The sequence below is a fragment of the Sinohyriopsis cumingii genome, chromosome 1 (genome assembly GCF_028554795.1).
Source record: "Sinohyriopsis cumingii isolate HCF-2022 chromosome 1, ASM2855479v2, whole genome shotgun sequence".
Classification (NCBI taxonomy): domain Eukaryota; kingdom Metazoa; phylum Mollusca; class Bivalvia; order Unionida; family Unionidae; genus Sinohyriopsis; species Sinohyriopsis cumingii.
In genome coordinates this window covers 16,874,865-16,898,237 of record NC_142961.1, presented here as the reverse complement: position 1 = coordinate 16,898,237, position 23,373 = coordinate 16,874,865, and the positions used below count along the sequence as shown (strand labels likewise).

The 23,373-nt window shown below is 34.8% G+C and overlaps 1 protein-coding gene across 1 annotated transcript; it reads left to right on the top strand.

The window, feature by feature from the left end:
* Positions 1-22,715, top strand: LOC149806490 (leptin receptor gene-related protein-like). Its single transcript, XM_089953802.1, has 4 exons — positions 1-19; positions 5,833-5,907; positions 10,144-10,330; positions 17,403-22,715. The coding sequence occupies exons 3-4, from the start codon at positions 10,157-10,159 to the stop codon at positions 17,514-17,516; spliced, it is 288 nt and encodes a 95-aa protein (XP_089809928.1). The 5' UTR covers positions 1-19; positions 5,833-5,907; positions 10,144-10,156; the 3' UTR covers positions 17,517-22,715.
* Positions 22,716-23,373: the final 658 nt, after the last annotated feature.

Below are 23,373 nucleotides of genomic sequence, written 5' to 3'. Positions count from 1 at the left end.
TGGCGCTCAGCATTAAGAGGTTAGTGTTAGGACTGGTTGGCCTGGTGTTAGGATAATATGACTGGGTGGGACATCATGCTACATGTCTGTGGCATGATGCCCCAGTGCTAGACATCACTATAAATTGCCACACTGCAGACATCGTAGCGATATGACTGAAAAATTGTTAAAGCTACGTTAAAAATCCAGAACACAAGCACAAACATCTTCTTGTTCTTGTTTAATTAGTTCTCTAAGCCTTTCCTTGGCCTTCCTTAAATTATTGATCTCTAATTTGAGACAATGGGAATTATAACAACCATCCTCCAATCTGACCAACATTTTTTCCACCATCCCAATATCATCATCCACTTCCTGCAGCTTGTTCAGTTTGTCCAAATGGTTGCTTGCCATCTTCATTGAGTATTCATTGTTGAATGGCGGGATTGATGAACGCTACACGTTATGTACCTCAAACAAGGACGTGAAGGAAAACCTCCCCTCTCACCAATTCGGCCCCGAGTGGTCTAAAGCGCTCACCGTTACGGATCACTGCCATCTCACCTCTGTCTGCATGGGTTTGAGTCTCGGATTCAGCCAATGAGTGTATGCGAGAAAGCTTGCCAGTAGCTTCTCGCGGGTCGGTGGTTCTTTGCAGGGTTTTTCTGGGTTCTTCCTCCACCATTAATACTGGCTGCCATGTATAGCCTATCGTGTGCTGAAAAATGGCGTTAAACCACACAACAACAACAACTACCCATATTACCTTCCAAACAATCCACAGAAATAGTAGTGCTAACCTAAAATAAATTATTTACAAATCAACACAATAATACCAAACTTTTTGTGTTTAGGGATAAGTGTTTTTTGTTAAGGTAAAAAATCAAACACATATACACGCACACACAAACGTATGCATGTTCACACAAACACACAAACTTTTTTTGTTAAGGAAAAAACACATATACACACAAATGTATGCATGCACACATAAACACACATACACACAAACAGAGAGCTTCAGCTGAACTGAGTAGGAGATCTCATAGTTAATTATGCACCAGTTATTTATAGATTTGAGTAGTCAGCTGAGCTAGTCTGTGTGATCTGTTATTCTCAGGCATAGTGGGAGAGTGAATGGGATTGGACAGTTTGGCCCGGGAAGGTCTTTTTTCTCATGGGTCATATTAAAGAAGTCTGATACATTTCTTTCAGGCTCCTTAACTCTTCCAAAATGTCTAAGAGTACCATCACCGTTTGACTTTCACTGTCCTACTTCACTTCTAGACCTTGTTTCTTCTCTGCTTCTTCTGGTTGTTTCCTTCTTACCTCTTCTTATTCTTGCTGTTGCTGTTGAATGAGAAAAGCATGTTCTTCTTGCTGCTATTGCAAAAATTTCTCCAATTCTCCTTTCTGTCTGTTTAAAATCGTTGGCATAAGGTTAGGAAGGAGACAGCGGAGAAGGTACTGGTACTGGAACAAATTCTTGTGAAGAGAGAAAATCTGCTAAATTCCAATCAAAATTATTCTCTTCTGGAAATAGAACTGTGGTTGTTTTAGTAGCCACTGCTGTGTCATCACTCCTCGTCTCCATGGCCAGTCCTCCCCAATTCATGGTCTTCGTAGTTTCCATCATGTTCAAACTCTTGTCGCATTGATTCACTGTGCACAGACGTTATTACACCTGTATAGGGAATGTGATGTTACCAGCAGCTCTCATCGGATTGGAAGACAAACTTTGCACTGTGACTGAATTTTGTAACGTGTGTTAGGATTGGTGAAAGAACTCAATCCATTTCAATCCACTGTTCCACTAGAAATAACCGTGGTTCACTTCATTCTATTCACCTGTTCTCGTCACAAAATGTGAATTAACGTAGAATCGTCTACCCTCCTATCGTCTATGCTGTTCAATCTGGACTATCCCATGTATGTCAGATCATCATGGGCAATTACCCAGATCACAGAGATGGCCCTTTGGAAACGAAGGATGTATGTGGAGGGACAAGGCTGTCTGAAGCGAATCTTGATCTGCGGTTGGTCAGGCGAAGTTTGAGGAAGAGAAGAAGATTTGTGCAATGCACTCTATGTTAGCTGAATGGTGTTAACAAAAAACCAAATGCCCTTTTCAGGGCCACTTCTGTACCTTGAAAGATTCCTATTCTCTCTTGCGTACATTTTTTTTAGTCGATTGTAAAGTTGTTTTTGTGATAGATATATGTTCATAAATTTATGATTTTTTTGTTTTGTGTGATAGATTTATGTTCATAAACCTATGTTTGTGAAATTTGTCTGTCTGTGTCTCTAAATCTATGTCTCTATTCATCCCTAGAGTAACACTTTTTCAGGCCAGACCCTTGCCACATTGTTCTGCCCAATTGAGGTCAGCCACTTGTAACATTGTTGCCAGTGTCCAGTACGGTGACGTCACTCCTCTCCAATTCCTATTGACCCTAGACAGTCCCAATATATTGTTGCTATATATTTCCTCTGTTAAATTCCCATTGACCATAGATTATCCCACCCATGTTAAAGTCCTGTTTGACCCTATAGTACAAACACCCAAATTTAACATAGAAGTCCCTTTGACCCTAAAATATCCCCATTCACTAAGTCAGCATAATCTATTACCTGAGATAAACCATTTAATAGGTTATAGCTTTTTTTGTTCTTATGCCCCACTACAAGTGGCAAGTACAGAGATTCTGCCAGAGTACGTAATTGTGCAAATTTGACAAAACTGGTTCGAATTTGTGCACTCAGAGAGTTCTCATATGCCAGTACTACCTACAGTTTGTTTAAAGTCATGCATATGAAAATGTACTCTGTGCAGTGTAGAGTTTTTATTTAACTCTTCTGCTTTAAAGTGCTTGTTGAGATATAAGCCACACCAGTAGAGGTATTGTAGCACTTGGTGCAACATGTCTTTTTTCAGGTAAGCAACTGTTTATACATCTGGGTTCTTCAGCTTGACATGAATGGTTATTACACAAAATTTGATTGGTACATTGGGCCTAGAACAAGCATTTTTGTCATAGTTTGAATCCTGCATAAAGGCAGTTTTACAAATGTGTGTTTAAAATACAGGCCATCTAGAAAACTCCAAATGGCTGATTCCCAGCATTAATCATCTTCAAACGACAATTCTGTTTGGTGAATAATGGCTGATGATGATGATGATGACTTTTAAAGTATATTAGATTACTGGCACTGGGAAAGTATTAATGGAGATGCCACTGAGTCATTTTGAGCCAGAAACTGGTATTAAATACAAGTATGATGTGTATGCTGGATGGACAAAAATAGATGTCATGCCAGTCAAACCACCTTTCAGTGGTATTTCAAAATTAAATGTATAAAAGGCAGAATACCAAGCATAATTAAAATGTGGATTCAGGAAAGTGAAACATTGGCAGAGCTGATGTTTGTGTAAAATTTTATTTTGGAGCAGAATTATTCAAAAGATAATACCAGTGAGCTCTGGAAAATTGTACGGAACATCCGTAAAGAAGAGTTTCCCAACTTAGCTGTCTTGGCTAGGTTTGTACAGGGATCGTCCTGGGCTTCGCCAATGTCGCAAATTGCGATTTTTTTTCCTTATTGGCGACAAAAATATCCCATCTGGCGATTTTTTTGGCGACAGACTTTTTGGTTATTTAATTTGTACATACAATCATGGATTTGGACTGGATTAAAAGGGAGAATGAAAGGAAGCCACAAACTTGACTAAGCAATGCATTGGAATCAATCTGTTACACAAACAATCCTTTGTTCGTATTGACAACCCCATCTTTACCATGCATTGTTACATCATAATCTGCTTATGCTGACATCTGGGTTGAGTACTGTATGCTGTGATACAGTCAGTCATGCTACCGAACTATACCTACAACTGACCGACTTCTGAAGACGCGAATAGACCAGATACAATTAATTGAATGGCTAATCCTTCTGTTGTTTTTTTTTTTTGTTGTTGTTGACATATACCAATACAATAGTTTTGCTGAACCTTCATAGAAAACTTATAACCTTTGAAGTACCGACTACTGCGTATAAATAAAAAGCAAATGGAAAAAATCTCAATCACAATTATATCTGTCGCCAGCGCAGCATTTTACTCATTGATGTTTTCCTTTTGCCATCAATCCGTGTTACAGCTGCAGAGACTTAAACTCCGCAACAAGAAATAGTAAAAAAAACAGTTTTGCATAATTAATAATAATTATTTATTTCTCAAAATACAGGAGTGAAAGAATCCCTAAATTGGGTGTGAATTTATGCTTATATATATATACGGCCCAATATTGCCAGGTGTTGACTCCTGTAAGTTTCATTCGTGGGAATGGAGATCCTATTTTGCTTGTCGAGAAAATTTATACAGCATTCAGTGATCATTCTTGGGATTTAGGAAGCAATTCACTACAAGCTTTGTGAAGCTAGCCATAAGGTTGGGGGGGGGGGGCTGCTGAGAGACTACTGGTGTCACCTGTCAGCACTGTAGACTGTGAACGTGGATTCAGTAAGATGAACCTCATAAAAACTGACATCAGAAATAAACTCTGCATCTCATCTCTCGAGAATTTAATGAGAATCAGCATGTACAGACGTGAAAAATTAGACTTTAAAACTGCATTCAACAAGTGGGCAGCCCTAAAATCGCGACGGATCTTCATGCAACACTTTGTAGCCTTTTGTTAATGCTTGTTGTAATTAGAGTATTAACTAACTCATCTTTTGTAATTTTCATTGCCTGTTACATTAACAGACTAAATTAACACTTGGAAAAATGTACACTACTTGTTCTGGCGACACTTTTTGAAAATTGGCGACAAAATATTGAGGTTGGCGATTTTTTTGGCGACAGCTTTTTAAAAGCCAGAACTATCCCTGGTTTGTATATGCCTCTTCAAATAGGAAAGGATGGTTCTCAGCATAGATCAGCATTCATTTGTATAACGAACAGATTAAGCATTCAGCTTATTCATGCTTATACAGCTAGAAGCAAAATCTTCTAAATATTTTCATTACAATAGAGCTCTAATTTTGGAGCAGGAAAAGGACAGATATTGATGTGTCAGGTAAATATTATACTTTAGCCGTTTCCTCCTTGCCCTCCATTTCTTTTTACTCCTGGATATTTTGGTGACAAGGAGGAGCTCCTCAGTTTCAGATTAAATCCTGGCAGCATATCTGATATGATCATACTCATATTGCTCCCACCCTCACTCACCCTTCCTCCCTCCCCATCCATCCATCCAGTTTTGTTTTAGCATAGTTTCTCAGGCATTTTTAGCTTCAGACATATACCGCTCCAGAGGCCTAAGTGGTTAGAGTGTCTGCCTCGGATGGGGGAGGTTGCTGGTTCAAGCCCTGGCTGAGTCAGACTTATAAAAATGTTACTAGCAGCTGTCTCGCTTGGCACTCAGCATTAAGAAGTTAAAAGTTCTTAACCCAAGATTTGTGACTGATGTTTGTGTGACAGCCTTTATTACATTATTAATGTTTAGATTTTATATTTGTGTGACAGCCTTTATTACATTATTAATGTGTAGATTTTGTTTGTGTGACAGCCTTTATTACATTAATAATGTTTAGATTTTATTCAGATACAGATTGGATTGGGGGTTAGTGACTGAACCTCTTTTCCCATGAAAGTAAATTTACTTGTAAGTGTTAAGAACAGAAATGTGGTCATTGTAAGGAAACCAAACCACCACTTCAAAATTCTGAAGCCCCTTAGAAAAAGTCCTGTTCCACCCATGCTAATCTAAACTGTGGTAGATTCCTATAATGATTGAAAGACACACAACACTCAGAATTCAGGAATACATGTATTTTTCTATTACTTTTCAGATTGGTTGGATTAGCATTTTCTTGTGCCATTGGAATTACATTCCTGATTCTTGGTTGTGCACTGCCACATTTCAAGTAAGTTGACACATTGATAAAAAAAAAAATTAATCAGATTAAAATCAGATCTCCAGTACCCTATGTGAAGATCTGACAGCGACTTCTTAGGGGTCATGTTCTGGTGACCTTTGATTTAGCCAATGGAAATATGAAGCTTTCATAAATTTGAAAGTGAATTAAATCATTTGGCACACTTTGATGCTATTCAGCCTTACTGCTCCATCTCCCAGATGTGAAGGTATAAGACTTCATCTGATTGGCTGATAAATTTGCAATTATGGTAATGACATAGGTCACCAGAACATGACCCCTAAGCAGTTGCTGTCGTATCATCACATAGGATGGTGGAGATCTGATTTTAATCAGATTGGGAAAAAATAAGCCTTTCTTTGCTTTTTCCCATCCGGCAAATTTTTTGTACTATTTACTATCAATCCTGCCAGCCCTCATGGTTGATATTTATGCAGAATTTATCTCCATTTTGCAATTGGGCTGGAGAAATTGACTTTTATGAACTAAAGATGTTTGTATACTAGTAAATATATATTAAGACATGTTTAATTGAACTTTTATTGTACTCAGTGTTATGACTCATCGTTTTACATTCAGTAACAGAAAAGAATGAAAATCAACAAATTTAGTAAAATTCAACAAAATAATTTATTTCACTGGAATACAAAGTGAACATTTATAAAGAACTGACAGTTTTGTGAACTAAATTCTTAAAAGTCTTAAAGTTTTGTCAAAGTATTGAGTATTTCAAATGAATTCCAGTGGTTGTCTGAATGAATCCCATTTAAGTCCTGATGTACCAAATGCATGGAATATTGTTGATGAGCTAACAGTCTTAATGTATCATTATGATATAATTCAAAATGTCTCTAATTTAATTCACAATAATCCAAAAATTGCGATTTAGTCAGAATGTATTGTTGAGCACTTTGTTATTCTAGTGAATAATTTAAATAAATAAGTCATCAGAAATTAAAACTAAACACACCTAAAATGCGGATTCCACTTTGGATGTTAAGTAATGAATGAGTAATTAATATAAACAACCCTAATAAAAAAGCCTAACAATTAAAGGACCAGGATGAGGGTCATCTTAATGGAAATTTATATCAAACTGTTAACAGAATTTCTGGAATCTTCTAGATTCAGAATCGTGGCTGTATCTGGAGCTCAGAAGCAAGTAAACATGTTTACCCATGAATAATAACAATCTTAAATAACAATCGTTGACAAAAATTAGCTATGTAATATGTTTATGAAAAAAAGACAGGTATGCCCAGACTCATACCCTCATTTATGGACAAAGGCCAATCATACAATACAAAATAAATATACATAACACTGGACAACTTTCCTTGCATTTCTTTTGATATGTAGGGGCCACAATTATATAACTTGTTGGATCACACTTTCATGAATCGCAATCTTAGTCTCATCACTTTTTAACCAACAAGCTCTCTTTTGATAACCGTATAACAAATTTAGACAATTTTATACCAGTTTATATTTGCCATATTGTTTTCACACAAGCTTTCAAAACTTGCATGTGATCTTTTTGTCCCCATAAGCTAAGAACTGGGATTTTTAGTTCACCTCTATGAGGAACAGGAGAGCTAATATACCACTGTCATCAGCAAAAGAATGATACAGATATAAGCATATACAGGATTACAGAATCTCAATCAGCCACATTGAAAGTCTTGTTATTGCTACCCTTCCAGAATGGATAATTGTTTAAAATGGGGTTTTCACTAAAAGACATTGTATGATTTCTAGCTTGTCCTAAATGGTACAGATCTAATATTAAATATGGCCCATATAGCAGTCATTTTAAAAATCTTGTTATCACATCTCTACTTGAACAGAAGGTCATATTGATGTCGGATTGCGCCAGAAGACCTTTATGATGTCCAGTTGGTCTTAAATGAGAATGATACCAATCTAACATCCAATATGGCTTCCATAGCAACAATCTTAAAAATCTTGTTATTGCTACTGAATGGAATCTTGAAATCTCTGCTCCTTTCCTAATGGATGGTATATCAGCATGAAGTTTTCACAAATAGACTTATTATGATACCTAGTCCGAAATGAAAATGGTGCAGTTGTACATCGAATATGGCGGTTTTGATGATGTCTTAAAAATCTTGTTCCCACCATTCCCCCAGAATGGGTGATGGTTATGACATGAGGGTTTCCACCAAAAGATTTTTCAAATGCTTGCTTTGTCCTAAACGAAAATAGTGCCAAGCAGACTTCCAGTATGTGTACCACAGTTAATTTAAAGATCTTGTTATTGCTGAAGAATATCAGAGATGGTTTCAACACTCAGTAGTTAAAAGGAAGAAATGGTCTTATCTTGAATTCCTGGAAATTCTTTTTCCTTAATAGAGTACCAATCCCATCATGATGCTCGTTTTTTTATAGACCTTATTTGGTTGTATCATGCCAAGAAAATGGGACCTAAGTGCCTTTCACAAGGACACACTGGACATCCAACTCAGGCACCTGTGGCCCTTAGAGTCTAATGCTCTGAGCTATCATGGATCCCCTTAAGCATATTGTGAGAAGAATAATCTTTTTATAAGTTGTTTAAAAAAACAATATTCTCTGATTTTTGTAAAGTCATTATAGTACTTCTACACTGTTATCATATAAAAGAATATTCTTTTGTGTCTTTTTTGCCATCAGAGTAGATAGCTAGGTTAGTTGGTTGATTTAACAAAATTCTCAGTATGATATTGGCTATTTAGTGCTGATTAAAGGTTAAAAAAAATTAAGATTTAAAGTTAATATTGTTATGTATATCTATATTTTATGCAACTTTTGATATATAGCTGTATCTGTTTTCTGTTTCACTTTTCACATATATATTGCATTGGATCTATAAATAGGTGTTGACAAGTTTCTAATAATAAACCTGTTTTTGAGTTTGGAATTACTGATGGTTGGATAAAGTCTGGTGGATGAGTACTGTGATGTAGGTTACATGGTTAAGTTTTGTGAAATGTTGGATTAAATAGTGAGGATTGTTATGTGGGGTTATTGCGACACATAGCTGTAATAGACTTTTGGAGATGTATATTGGGAGAGAAATTGGCAATTAGTTCATTCCTAATTCAGATTCGCTCTGCTTGCCTGTAGCTTCTTGTGGGTCGGTGGTTCTTTCCGGGGTTTCCCAGGTTCTTCCTCCACCATTAATACTGGCCACCATGTATAGCCTGTCATGTGCTGAAAAATGGCATTAAACCCTAAAACAACAACAACAACAAAAACAACAGATTCGCTCCTAGTTCTTATCTCATATGTTCTTTTATGAACATCTATCTGCAGATTGTTTTACTTGTGTTACAATATAATTTGAGAGGAGACATTTGTTTGGATTATTTATTGGTGTTACATAGTGCTCAATGGACTAAAATATTATTCTAGAATTATTGTGAATTTATTCAAAGGAGTTCTGGACAATGCCATTTATAGTGCCTTTGATTAAAGTTGGAGGGTGTTTTGATAAAGTAGGCAGAGTTTTGGCACACACACTCCCCCTTGGGGATACATGGTGTTTTTTAAAGTAGCCAGGTCTATAGTAAAAGTAGCCAGGTAAATCACCTGTCTTCCGGCTGATAAGGAAAGCTGTCCATTGTGATTCATGCAGACTTTTGACTCATCATTATATTCAAGGACCTGGAATTCATTCGGAACACTCAATTCTTTGGGACTTGGATATAACTTTTTAGAATTATTTTGGATTTAGTTCATAATAATTTAAGTTCCTATTGAAGTTTTATTTATAATTTAGAGAATTAAATTATTTGTTTCACAAAACTTGTTGGTTTTGCCTGTTTCTGTTACTTAGTTTATGCTATAAAGTAAGTAGGTAATGAGAAAAAAAATTGAGATAAAAGACTTTAATTATAAAGATGGCAAGATTTCAGTGTCAGGATCGCTTTGGTCTGAATTTATTTTCTGTGTGATAATTAATACTTATAATGACTACTTGTGACTACTGTAGGCTGCATAGAGATGTGCTATGTGAGCACCGAACACACTGGTTATTCCAGGAAAATACACGCATTATCTCTAGTTTCTTTCATTCTATTTATAAAATTAATTTTGAAGTCTGCTATAACTATAAAAAAAATTCCAACCATGATAATTAAATCATTTATCAATATTGACCTTACTTTACAATACAATACTTGTTTGAAGTTACTTTGTTCATTTTTTTCTTATTTTTTTCAGTAACTGGTGGCCTATGTTTGTGTTGGTATTCTATCTTTTGTCCCCGATACCGACTGTAGTGTCTAGGCGCATCTCCAGCAGTTTTGATTCAGCAAGCAGTGCATGTGTTGAGTTGGCTATTTTTCTTACAACTGGCATTGTAGTGTCAGCTATTGGATTACCCATTATCTTAGCTCACGTTAATGTGGTAAGTACCAGTGCATGAGTAAGTAATGGAGTGTGTAAGTACCAGTGCATGAGTAAGTAATGGTGTGTGTAAGTACCAGTGCATGAGTAAGTAATGGAGTGTGTAAGTACCAGTGCCTGAGTTAGTAATGGAGTGTGTAAGTACCAGTGCATGAGTAAGTAGTGGAGTGTGTTTCTTGTTACAACAGACATTGTGGTATCAGTCATTGGATTGCCATCATCTTAGTTAAAGTGGTAAGTACCAATCCATGAGTCAGTGATGGAGAGTTTTTTTAATAACTGGTACTGTGGCATCAGTCATCAGATTGCCCATCATTTTAGCAATGTGTTAAGTACCAGAGCATGAGTCAGTGATGGAGAGTGTTATTTTACAACTGGAATTGTGGTACCAGCCATCAGATTTTCCATTATGGTAGCCCGTGTTAAAATGGTAAGTACCAGTGCATGAGGCAGTGATGGAGAGCTTAATTTACAACTGGAATTGTGGTACCAGCCATCAGATTTTCCCTTATGGTAGCCCATGTTAAAATGGTAAGTACCAGTGCATGAGTGAGTGATGGAGAGTGTTATTTTACAACTGGAATTGTGGTACCAGGCATCAGATTTTCCATTATCTTTCCATTACTTCGTCTCCTGAATGACTAAGTGGAATTTCATTAAACTCAGCAGTTATGTTGCCCTTGGTTTGAACATCTACACAGGGGATTGGGACCCTTGGTGTGAACATCTACACAGGGGATTGGGACCCTTGGTGTAAACATCTACACAGGGGATTGGGACCCTTGGTGTGAACATCTACACAGGGGATTGGGACCCTTGGTGTGAACATCTACACGGGATTGGGACCCTTGGTGTGAACATCTACACAGGGGATTGGGAACACCCTTGGTGTAAACATCTACACATGGGATTGGGACCCTTGGTGTAAACATCTACACAGGGGATTGGGAACACCCTTGGTGTGAACATCTACACAGGGGATTGGGACCCTTGGTGTGAACATCTACACAGGGGATTGGGAACACCCTTGGTGTGAACATCTACACAGGGGATTGGGACCCTTGGTGTGAACATCTACACAGGGGATTGGGAGCATCCTTGGCTCACACTTCTGTTATCACTTATAATTGGAGGTAAAATACACAAGAGTTACAAATTATGCTTTCAAATATTTTCCTACCAAACTTCACATTATGCAGTCATAGAAGAAAAACTGACCAATAATTATCATGCTTTGACAGTTCATGCGAGCTTGTGTGTATTCAGTTGTGGTTGTACTACTTCTGCTTGGATCATTGAAGTCTGGCCTCAGTTACCAATTTATTTTTTTATCAGGTGGTACACGGTGAGGATTTCCAGAGAGTGGCCTTAGATGACACTCTAGCCTAATTATTCTCAACTTTAGTGGACAAAAATAAATTCAGTGCCTTCTGTTGACCTTATGTCAAAGTTAACAAATTGCTTATAGACTGTTGACCTTATTTCAAAGTTAACAAATTGCTTCTAAACTATTGACCTTATCTCAAAGTTAACAAATTGCTTGTAAACTGTTGACCTTATGTCAAAGTTAACAAATTGCTTGTAAACTGTTGACCTTATGTTAGAGTTAACAAATTGCTTATAAACTGTTGACCTTATCTCAAAGTTAACAAATTGCTTATAAACTGGTGACCTTATGTCAGAGTTAACAAATTGCTTATAAACTGTTGACCTTATCTCAAAGTTAACAAATTGCTTATAAACTGTTGACCTTATGTCAGAGTTAACAAATTGCTTATAAACTGTTGACCTTATCTCAAAGTTAACAAATTGCTTGTAAACTGTTGACCTTATGTCAAAGTTAACAAATTGCTTATAAACTGGTGACCTTATGTCAAAGTTAACAAATTGCTTATAAACTGGTGACCTTATGTCAGAGTTAACAAACTGCTTATAAACTGTTGACCTTATGTCAGAGTTAACAAATTGCTTATAAACTGTTGACCTTATCTCAAAGTTAACAAATTGCTTGTAAACTGTTGACCTTATGTCAAAGTTAACAAATTGCTTATAAACTGGTGACCTTATGTCAGAGTTAACAAACTGCTTATAAACTGTTGACCTTATCTCAAAGTTAACAAATTGCTTATAAACTGTTGACCTTATGTTAGAGTTAACAAATTGAACAAATTGCTTATAAACTGTTGACCTTATCTCAAAGTTAACAAATTGCTTGTAAACTGTTGACCTTATGTTAGAGTTAACAAATTGCTTATAAACTGTTGACCTTATCTCAAAGTTAACAAATTGCTTATAAACTGTTGACCTTATGTCAGAGTTAACAAATTGCTTATAAACTGTTGACCTTATGTCAGAGTTAACAAATTGCTTATAAACTGTTGACCTTATGTCAGAGTTAACAAATTGCTTATAAACTGTTGACCTTATCTCAAAGTTAACAAATTGCTTGTAAACTGTTGACCTTATGTCAAAGTTAACAAATTGCTTATAAACTGGTGACCTTATGTCAGAGTTAACAAATTGCTTATAAACTGGTGACCTTATGTCAGAGTTAACAAACTGCTTATAAACTGTTGACCTTATGTCAGAGTTAACAAATTGCTTATAAACTGTTGACCTTATCTCAAAGTTAACAAATTGCTTGTAAACTGTTGACCTTATGTCAAAGTTAACAAATTGCTTATAAACTGGTGACCTTATGTCAGAGTTAACAAACTGCTTATAAACTGTTGACCTTATCTCAAAGTTAACAAATTGCTTATAAACTGTTGACCTTATGTTAGAGTTAACAAATTGAACAAATTGCTTATAAACTGTTGACCTTATCTCAAAGTTAACAAATTGCTTGTAAACTGTTGACCTTATGTTAGAGTTAACAAATTGCTTATAAACTGTTGACCTTATCTCAAAGTTAACAAATTGCTTATAAACTGTTGACCTTATGTCAGAGTTAACAAATTGCTTATAAACTGTTGACCTTATGTCAAAGTTAACAAATTGCTTGTAAACTGTTGACCTTATCTCAAAGTTAACAAATTGCTTGTAAACTGTTGACCTTATGTTAGAGTTAACAAATTGCTTATAAACTGTTGACCTTATCTCAGAGTTAACAAATTGCTTGTAAACTGTTGACCTTATGTTAGAGTTAACAAATTGCTTATAAACTGTTGACCTTATCTCAAAGTTAACAAATTGCTTGTAAACTGTTGACCTTATGTTAGAGTTAACAAATTGCTTATAAACTGTTGACCTTATCTCAAAGTTAACAAATTGCTTGTAAACTGTTGACCTTATGTTAGAGTTAACAAATTGCTTGTAAACTGTTGACCTTATGTCAAAGTTAACAAATTGCTTATAAACTGTTGACCTTATCTCAAAGTTAACAAATTGCTTGTAAACTGTTGACCTTATGTCAAAGTTAACAAATTGCTTGTAAACTGTTGACCTTATGTCAAAGTTAACAAATTGCTTATAAACTGGTGACCTTATGTCAGAGTTAACAAATTGCTTATAAACTGTTGACCTTATCTCAAAGTTAACAAATTGCTTATAGACTGTTGACCTTATTTCAAAGTTAACAAATTGCTTCTAAACTATTGACCTTATGTCAAAGTTAACAAATTGCTTATAAACTGCTGACTTTATGTTAGAGTTAACAAATTGCTTATAAACTGTTGACCTTATGTTAGAGTTAACAAATTGCTTATAAACTGTTGACCTTATGTCAAAGTTAACAAACTGCTTATAAACTGTTGACCTTATGTCAAAGTTAACAAATTGCTTATAAACTGTTGACCTTATCTCAAAGTTAACAAATTGCTTGTAAACTGTTGACCTTATGTTAGAGTTAACAAATTGCTTATAAACTGTTGACCTTATCTCAAAGTTAACAAATTGCTTATAAACTGTTGACCTTATGTTAGAGTTAACAAATTGCTTATAAACTGTTGACCTTATCTCAAAGTTAACAAATTGCTTGTAAACTGTTGACCTTATGTCAAAGTTAACAAATTGCTTATAAACTGGTGACCTTATGTCAGAGTTAACAAACTGCTTATAAACTGTTGACTTTATGTCAAAGTTAACAAACTGCTTATAAACTGGTGACCTTATGTTAGAGTTAACAAATTGCTTATAAACTGTTGACCTTATGTTAGAGTTAACAAATTGCTTATAAACTGTTGACCTTATGTCAAAGTTAACAAACTGCTTATAAACTGTTGACCTTATGTCAAAGTTAACAAATTGCTTATAAACTGGTGACCTTATGTCAGAGTTAACAAACTGCTTATAAACTGTTGACCTTATGTCAAAGTTAACAAACTGCTTATAAACTGTTGACTTTATGTCAAAGTTAACAAACTGCTTATAAACTGGTGACCTTATGTCAAAGTTAACAAATTGCTTATAAACTGCTGACCTTATGTCAAAGTTAACAAACTGCTTATAAACTGTTGACCTTATGTCAAAGTTAACAAATTGCTTATAAGCTACCAGTTTTAAGCCAGAATCGGATTATTCAGATGGGCACAAGTTTGGTTGCCTGGAGCTAAAATTTGGTTGTCTCAGTTAATGTACATTTCTACTCCGATTGCATCAGACTGGTTGAGCTTATCGCCACTGTGGAAGCCATATTTCTGGTCCAGTTTTGATCACATTGATGATATCAAGATTTCACATGAGTTTGCTAATGAGCAAAATCCATGTATTTATGATAATTATTCATTCATACAGATGATTTGTGTCGTCGATGACTATTTTCATGTTACGTCCTCTTGAGGAGAAAATATAACTTTAATCATCATTATTGAACATATCTTTAGTGCTGTGAGTGCTGAATTTTGTTAAAATCTATTAGTAACATTGTCATATTGTCAGTTATGGTTATCCCATTGTAAATTATCTACAGATATACCTAAAAACTTTTTGTCTTTGTTATTTTCTGACTATTATTTATTATAACAAATCATTTTGGTTTTCATAATTTATGTATTTTTTTTTGTGATGCTCCAAAAATCACACATTTTGTTTTACCTTTTTTTATTACCATCAATTTTGTTGTGCCAGACTTTGAACTTCGACTAGAAATAATGTGTCACATATGATTTTGCTGAGTATATCAACGCTTTAGCAACTATTTTTATACACTTTTTCTCTCTCATCAATTTGGTAAATAGACTTATGAGTTTTATTATGAGCAAAATCTGTGCATAATAATGAAGTGACCTTGCATCTGATTGACTGAGCTTTTTATACATGCAAAAGGTGTTTGATCCGATTTTATTCAAATTTCTGATAATTAGACTAATTTTATCAAGCTATTGATGGGCCTTGTTATGAATCAATGAATATTTATGATGTGATCTTGCATCTGATTGGCCAAGCTTTATCCTGTGAATGAGAGACATATTTTTGATAGCATTTGGATCAAGCTTGGCAGGTAGGTCTGTCTCATCAAGTTCTTAGTTGAGTATGGTTATAAGCATAACCCACACATATTAATTACGTGATGTTGCATTTGATTGGCAGAGCTTGTAAGTACTCAAGCAGTTATATTTCTGGTCAGATTTTCATAGACTTGTTAAATATATAGTCTTTTATTTATTAAAATATTGGATAAGTTTGATTGTGAGCAAAGTATGTACATATTTATTAGTTATTCTAAACTGTGATAGGCTGAGCTTGTTACTGAATTTCAGTTTGATTTTGCACAAAGTTTGGAAATAAGCTTTCTTTTCCCTGCTTTTAACAGAAAATGGATGGACATTAAATTTGAGTGTCCATCTCTCCTCTCTCCCACTTCAACTTTAATTATTATTGGAACTCAGTTAAATTTGGTAGGCAGAGTGATATTGTTGATATCTTCAGTATTTAGTAAAGTTACCGCACCTGATTTGTACATACTCACATTCGTTTCTGCAGAATAAATTCCATAATTATGATTAGATCTGAACCATATTTGGCATGCAGATTTATTTTGATGGTGAGTGGCGTTAAACCTAACAACAACAACAACAATTATTTTGATGGTACCTTGACTGAGTTTGATTATAGCTAAGTTTCTCTTTACTTTTGAGTGTAGTTTTTTGCTATGGTGACTGTTGATGGGAGAAATGCTTCCTCTTTATAATGCTGTTTATAGGAGAAATTCTCTCTCTTTATAATGTGGTTGATGGGAGAAATGCACCCTCTTTATAGCACTATTGATAGGAAGAGAAAAGCTTCCTCTTTATAATGATGTTGACAGTAAAAATGCTTCCTCTTTATAATGGTGTTGATAGGAGAAATGCACCCTCTTTACTGCATGGTTGATGGGAGAAATGTTCCCTCTTTATTGCATGGCTGATCAGAGAAATGTTCCCTTATGATATCACAGTTGATGGGATAAATGCTCTCTCTTTAAAACACTGTTGATGGGAGAAATACTTTAACAGCTGATAGGAAAAATGTGCACTCTTTTTAACACCACTGGTATGTGAAATGCTTCCTCTCAATAACACAGTTCTGGGGGTGGGTGGGAAGAGAAATAAAAGTGAACTGTCTGACATGTCTAGCAATCTGATACATTTAATGAGGAACATTCCGGTTTCATTGAGGCTGTGTCATATAAGTGTTTTAAAAAAAAACCTGCAACAAATGAACTATTTCATACTCTGAAACCACATTATAATTTCTTGACAGCTATAAAAAAATTTAGATTGAATAAATTGTGTTGCAGTGGTAGTTTTCTAAAATTGTACCGGATTTATAGATGCATGACCATGTTAGCATTATCAGTAGAGGCAACAGAATAGTGAGGGGCTTTCAAAAGTGCAAATTGTGTTTTTAGTTTTCATTACAATCAATATCCTGCGAAAATATTATATTTTCACTGCATATTGCGATAGCTTCGGTCTAATACACCTGATATATGCTTATGCATTGTTGGAAATTGAGTCTGTCCTTCACAGCAATGTATTTTAGAATATATCAGATCAGCAGTTGATATCATACTGTAGATTAGTAATTATTTTCAATGTTGTGAAATGGAGTTTCTTTTCAGGGGGTACCAATTACTTTCTGTCTATTTTCAGATTCAGTGGGGAGCCTGTGGCTTAGTCTTGGCCGGGAATGTTGTAGTGTTTCTAACAATTATGGGATATTTCATTGTCTTTGGAAATGAAGATGTGGACTATTCCATGTGGTGATAGAGTACTGATGATTTTCTTATCCAGTCAATAATGGAGGAAAATGTCTTGACTATTATTTAGATGGGAGTTAACAGCAAGAGTGCTTTAGAAAGATGATGGAGTCAATCTTTGATTTGGAATTCTTCTCTTCAGTTGATATTGATATACACAGCATTTCATACTGTTGTCATCTTTGAACATTTGCAGAGTAGATGGCTGTACTGATCTGGAGGAAAATCTCAGAAGAAACATTTTTAAAAGTTTCATGAACATAGATAAAAATAACTGTATGGATATAGGAGTTTATCAAAGCTCTCATGTTGAAATTTCTTTTATAACTCTCCATCTTCAAATCAAAGTTCTTGATTCTACCTTTATATATTTGTATGACTGTAAACTCTGAATTGCTTTATATTCATTCATATCTATTCTTGTGGTTTTGCCAAAAATCACATTTTTTTTGGCACATGCACATGCCCTTGACAAAGACAGCATAACTTGGAACATACTTAGGCCTTTTCTATCAAAGAACCTCTGATGTAAATAGAGCCCATTTTGAACTGAGGTAATGCCATGGTTGTTGTCATGTCATGGTAACTTTGTCACAATGACTGCATGATGTGCCATTGCCTTACGTAATGTAAGCAGTAGCTTGATGATATTAAATCTTTTTCATTTCTTCAATATTTTTTGTTAAAGGAGAGCAGGAATTACCACCTACACTCATTTATAAGTCAGATCTGGGTGTGTGCAGTTGTAAGCTAGTATATATGGTATATGTATTTGATTGCTTTATTTTTTTATAAACAAAAATCTGCTGGGTCTATGTAGTTGCAATTGGATGTGACTTATAAGCAAGTACATATGGTAGAATAAAACTGAAAAGTCCAGGCATTTCAGTGATGTTTGAAATGTCATCAGATATTTCCAAAATACTGTCTTACATTAAGCACAAGGATCAAGCACATCTGCTAACATTTGACATTTACCATTTTGAGAAGCATGGCTGATTACCATAGAGACTCTTTCAGAGTCAAAGTTATTGAACTCTCCGTCAAAGAGATCAGAATATTCAAGTTGAAATCCTGTATATAACAACCTTGTTATTGGGTTATAACTGGTGGTAAATGATCTAATAGTGGCATTTTCTCATGATAATTACATATGCAAGTCATTTTTAATAAACACAACATACCTCAATAGCAATAGCTATATAATTTGCAGCTAACCACCAATTTATGCAATAGTTGCATTCCCAACTCACAACTCAAAATTTTAAGTTTGACTGCATCTAATTATCATTGAAATATATGTAATTTAATTAACTTTAATCCCAATTATTTTAGCCATATAGAGATCCTAATTGTTTGGTTTTTTTTTGACAAATAATGACTTACACATTAAGGCAAACTAAGCAGGGTCACTATAAAACCAATATTCCTGTCTTTTCATCATTTCTATTTTTTCTTATGTTAATTTTTTCTTATGACTCGGTGGTGAATAATATGCAATTATATTTTTCTCTGACATTTAAAACATTTTGTATTATAAAGCATAGAAACACATGTACAGTAGTTAAACCATTTCAGGTCATCTGAATGTTATTTAATGTATCTCTCTACATAAGCAAAAACAAGTCTGATTTTATACGGGGGAAAAAAAGGTGGAAAATGAAAATAAAATTTCTTAGGCAGTTCACAATATTAATATAAATTAAAAGAAAATAGATTCTTCTAGATGACCTGTAACCTGGTCATAATATTTTGGTCGAGTACACAATGTAGGTGGAGACTGATTACAGGTGTCAGTATACAGGTGGAGATATATAGTGGCTGTCATGGTTACGAGGTGGAGACATTAAAATGACAGGTGTCACAATGTGTAGGTGGAGACATTATAATAATATTATAATGACAGGTGTCGGTGTGTAGTTGGAGACATATTATGACAGGTGTCACAATGTGTAGGTGGAGACATAATGACGGGTGTCAGTATGTAGTTGGAGACATTATAATGACAAGTTTGACAGTTTTCAGCTTCAGAGGCAAATACACCCTATGTCTGTTTTTATTTTTCATGAACAAAACAACATCATATGGAACATTTAGTCTAATTATCCAAATACAATGGTAACAGCAGGACACAGAGAGAATCATTTAGAATTCTAGATGTTGGCATAATTATTTAATCTAATAATAGATGTGGGACTTGCAATTTTAATTATTCAAAATAAAACTAGATTCCAAAGTTTTTGCTTTGTACAGTTGTACTTTTGATGAAGTGACATTTTATGATAATTTCATGACAAGACAGAAGGTTGTCCATCTGAGTATTTTCTTGGCATGGTGGAATGTGATATTGTACAGCCTCATCACCAGAATAAAGAGAAGAAAATAGGGACAGAAATCAAATTTAGAACATTAAAAACAGCCAATTAAAACAACTGTTTTACTTGACATTTGAGCCAGATTATTTAATAACTAAAATATCCATTCAGCTTTATGAAATAGTTTTTCTTTGTTTGATTTGTTTGGTCTTTGAACAAGACAAAAGGTTTCAGATTGTACTATCAATACAAAAGCACTCATTCAGGGGACAAAAAGGGGTTGGTGGAGTGTTAGTGTAGACTTAGTTTTTTTGGCAAAATGTCAGTTGTGCGAGTAATTTTTCTGGACACTATTTCTTTGTGTACCCGAATGAATACATCCTAGATCAAGATACATATTTACATTATGCAGCAGAAGATAAGGGTCTGTGTAGGTTTACTTTTGATTTAATTTAAACAGTATAGATCCTGATTTGCCAGCATGCTGTTTGCAGTTGGGTGCATGTCAAACACAGGTTTAAATGGCAATGGTCTCCAGTGGATAGAATTTTTTTTCTTTATATTTTTGGAATTTATGTCAAGGGGGCAAGTAAAATTTGGTAGTTATCTTCCTTGGATATTGTTCCACTGATGGCAATACTTTAAACAATAGTAGAAAATTCTATTTTAAAAAGAAATTATAACCACCTCATCCCTCCCACTATCAGTATGACTTTGATTTTGGTTTTTGGCCCATAGCTCACCCCATACACAAATAAAAAAATATAATCTACTGGTATTTTTTCACAAATTTCTAGTAAATTTAAGCAGAATAACCCTGTTAGTGTATGTATGTATTCATAATGAGTATTTTATTGTTAACTATGTGCAAATTGCATGGAGTCCCGGCTTTAGGTCCCAGTTGGATGTTAGCCATATTCCACTTTTTCCTTAAAGTGGTTGTTGTACAAGTCAAAACCTTGCTAATATGGTCTCAAATGCTAGCATTAATTTCAGGCAATAGTTTCATAACATTCTGTTGTTCCATTGATTGTCAGCAAACACTTCAATATGAATTTTTCTCTTCATTTATAGCAGAAGTAGATTTATATTCATTTGGCTCTTTAGTGAATGGTAGATAATTGAAACTGCATAAGAATTATAACAAAGAAGGACACTACAGTTGTATTTATATATATCTTGTGTTTTTGGAATAGTCCCACCACACCTGGTGACATAGAACATGCTTTCACTTCAATTAAGAAATCCAACAAATGTAAATAAGTTGTATACCTTAGTTTGCATACAACCTCCTACCGAGAAAGTAAACATAATGTACACCAATCATATATATAGATATAGACAGATGTATGTATATATGTATGTATGTTCAGTTTAGTGAACCCCCATTGTATTTACCCATACTTATTGTACACTAATCTGTGAACAATGTCGAAACAGAGCTGCTTTCTGGATCTATACCATGCACAGAACCTGTAAGGTTTGATTTCCACATCTGGGCATCTGTTTGAAGCTTTTGTACTGTTCATATTCTGACACCATTCTGTGCAGTATAACACCAACTACTATATATGTCAATTTCTTTCACATTTTTTCCCTCCAAAATAACCTGTCATATTATCATGTAATATGCTTCTGTCTAAAACTACGACAAGTAAAAGAGTTACTAAAACTCTTGATTTTATGGGAAGCAAAACTGAACAGCATTGATTATGTAGTCATCCAGTTTGAAATCGGTGCTTTACAAAAACTTGAATTTTGCTACAGGCTTTCTTTGTTGACAGATTGATAAGTGTATTGTTACATATAAATTCCTTGCAAGTGTTATTTAGGATCATACTTGGGTTTGAATCCCTGGCATCTTAATCGCTAACCATTTAGTCCTTTTCATGATGATAAACTAGCATTTTTTATTTTTGCATGCCTTTTTTTCTTGAGTAATTCTCAGTCTTAGACGTTTCATGCATAGATCTTCAACCATTGTCCTCTCAAGTGCCATATCAACAGGTATGTGTGTGTGCACTTTTTCCAACACATCTTCAATAGGTTTTTATTTTTTTTCCTCTTGAGTGCCATATCAGCAAGTGATGTGTGCAAATTTTTGCCCCGTCTGGCACCATATTTGCTCTGTATGTATCATAATGAAAGTGCTAAGTCAAATTTGAGACCCAAATGTTTCCAGCCAGGTTTTGACTTGGGGTTATTGTGTGTACAGATTTATCTTTTATTCCATTGTAATCTTTTATCCATTTGCAATTAGACTGCATATTACTGTAGTTTATAATGTTAATTATGTATATTTTTGTATATCGGTAACATACTTGCATAAGTTTAGTCCAACTGCAAACAACATAGACCTTGATATGCTCACACATAATCCGCTGGTAGATCAGGGTCTGTATGGGTTGTTTTAATGATTACTCCTAACAAACTGCATAAACCCAAATCTGCTAGTGCATTATAGGATAGCAGATTTTTTTCTCTGCAGTTTGCAGTTGGACTTGACAAGGAAGTATAGGCTATTTATATAAATTTTATGCCCCACTTCAACAGTGGTAGTTATCTTCGTCTATCCATCTGCCACCTTGGTCAAGTTTTGTGTTTATGCCATTTCAGGCCTTGTGATGGGCCATCTGTGTTCAAGAACATATTTCTAGTTTGTGATAACATAATACCTTATTCTGTCTGTTGCTGTTTATAAATAGCTATTGTACATTTTGTATTGGTGACACTAATTACAGTAAACAATTTGCTGAAGAGTCTTGTGTTTATGATGAGTCTTACGTTTAAGTTTTGTTTAAATCCTTTTAATAGAACAAAATAGTGTAGATGGGCATGATTTAACTTTGTAACCATTCTCTGGAATTCAGCATTAAAAATTTCAATTTTTCTTTCAGGACTTCTTGGCTTCATAACATTCCCATTTCAGCTGACCCGTTAAGGTTTATGTGTATTTTTGGGTGGTCAATACTCCATGTATTTTGGCCCTATCGCTTCAAATAGGCGTAGCATACTGTACATTATAATTAATTCTACATCATATTAGTACTAAAATTACATTGGAATTACAAATATGCAAACATAATTGAATTGACTACCACTAGAACAAGCAACTTTGTTTTAGTTTTCAGGACTTTCTTTTCCGGGTAAATTCAGTGAAATCAGAGCCTCTGGTTAAAGCTATATGTCTCAGTGTACCAATGGTCTGAAAGATGGCGACCAGGTTGGAACTGCCATTGCATCACCCCTTGGCATCATCTTGAGCTGGTTGTCAGATACAACCTTCGTTTTTACTGCAGAAATTAGTCATTCTCAAAGCTTGGAACTACAAATGAAACCTCTCCAAAAAAACTATTTCAGCTTTTTTTCTTCCCTTTTCTCTTTTCTGCACTAAAAGCCTTGCAAAACCTTAAACTTGGCAATCCATTAATAAGCAAGCTTATACAGAAAAATAAGCATTTTTTACTTTTTGGCTGCCTAGTTGCACTGGCATTGAGGGTAATGAAAGGGCATATAAAGCAGCAAAAACTGTCTTGCAGTCACCCACCT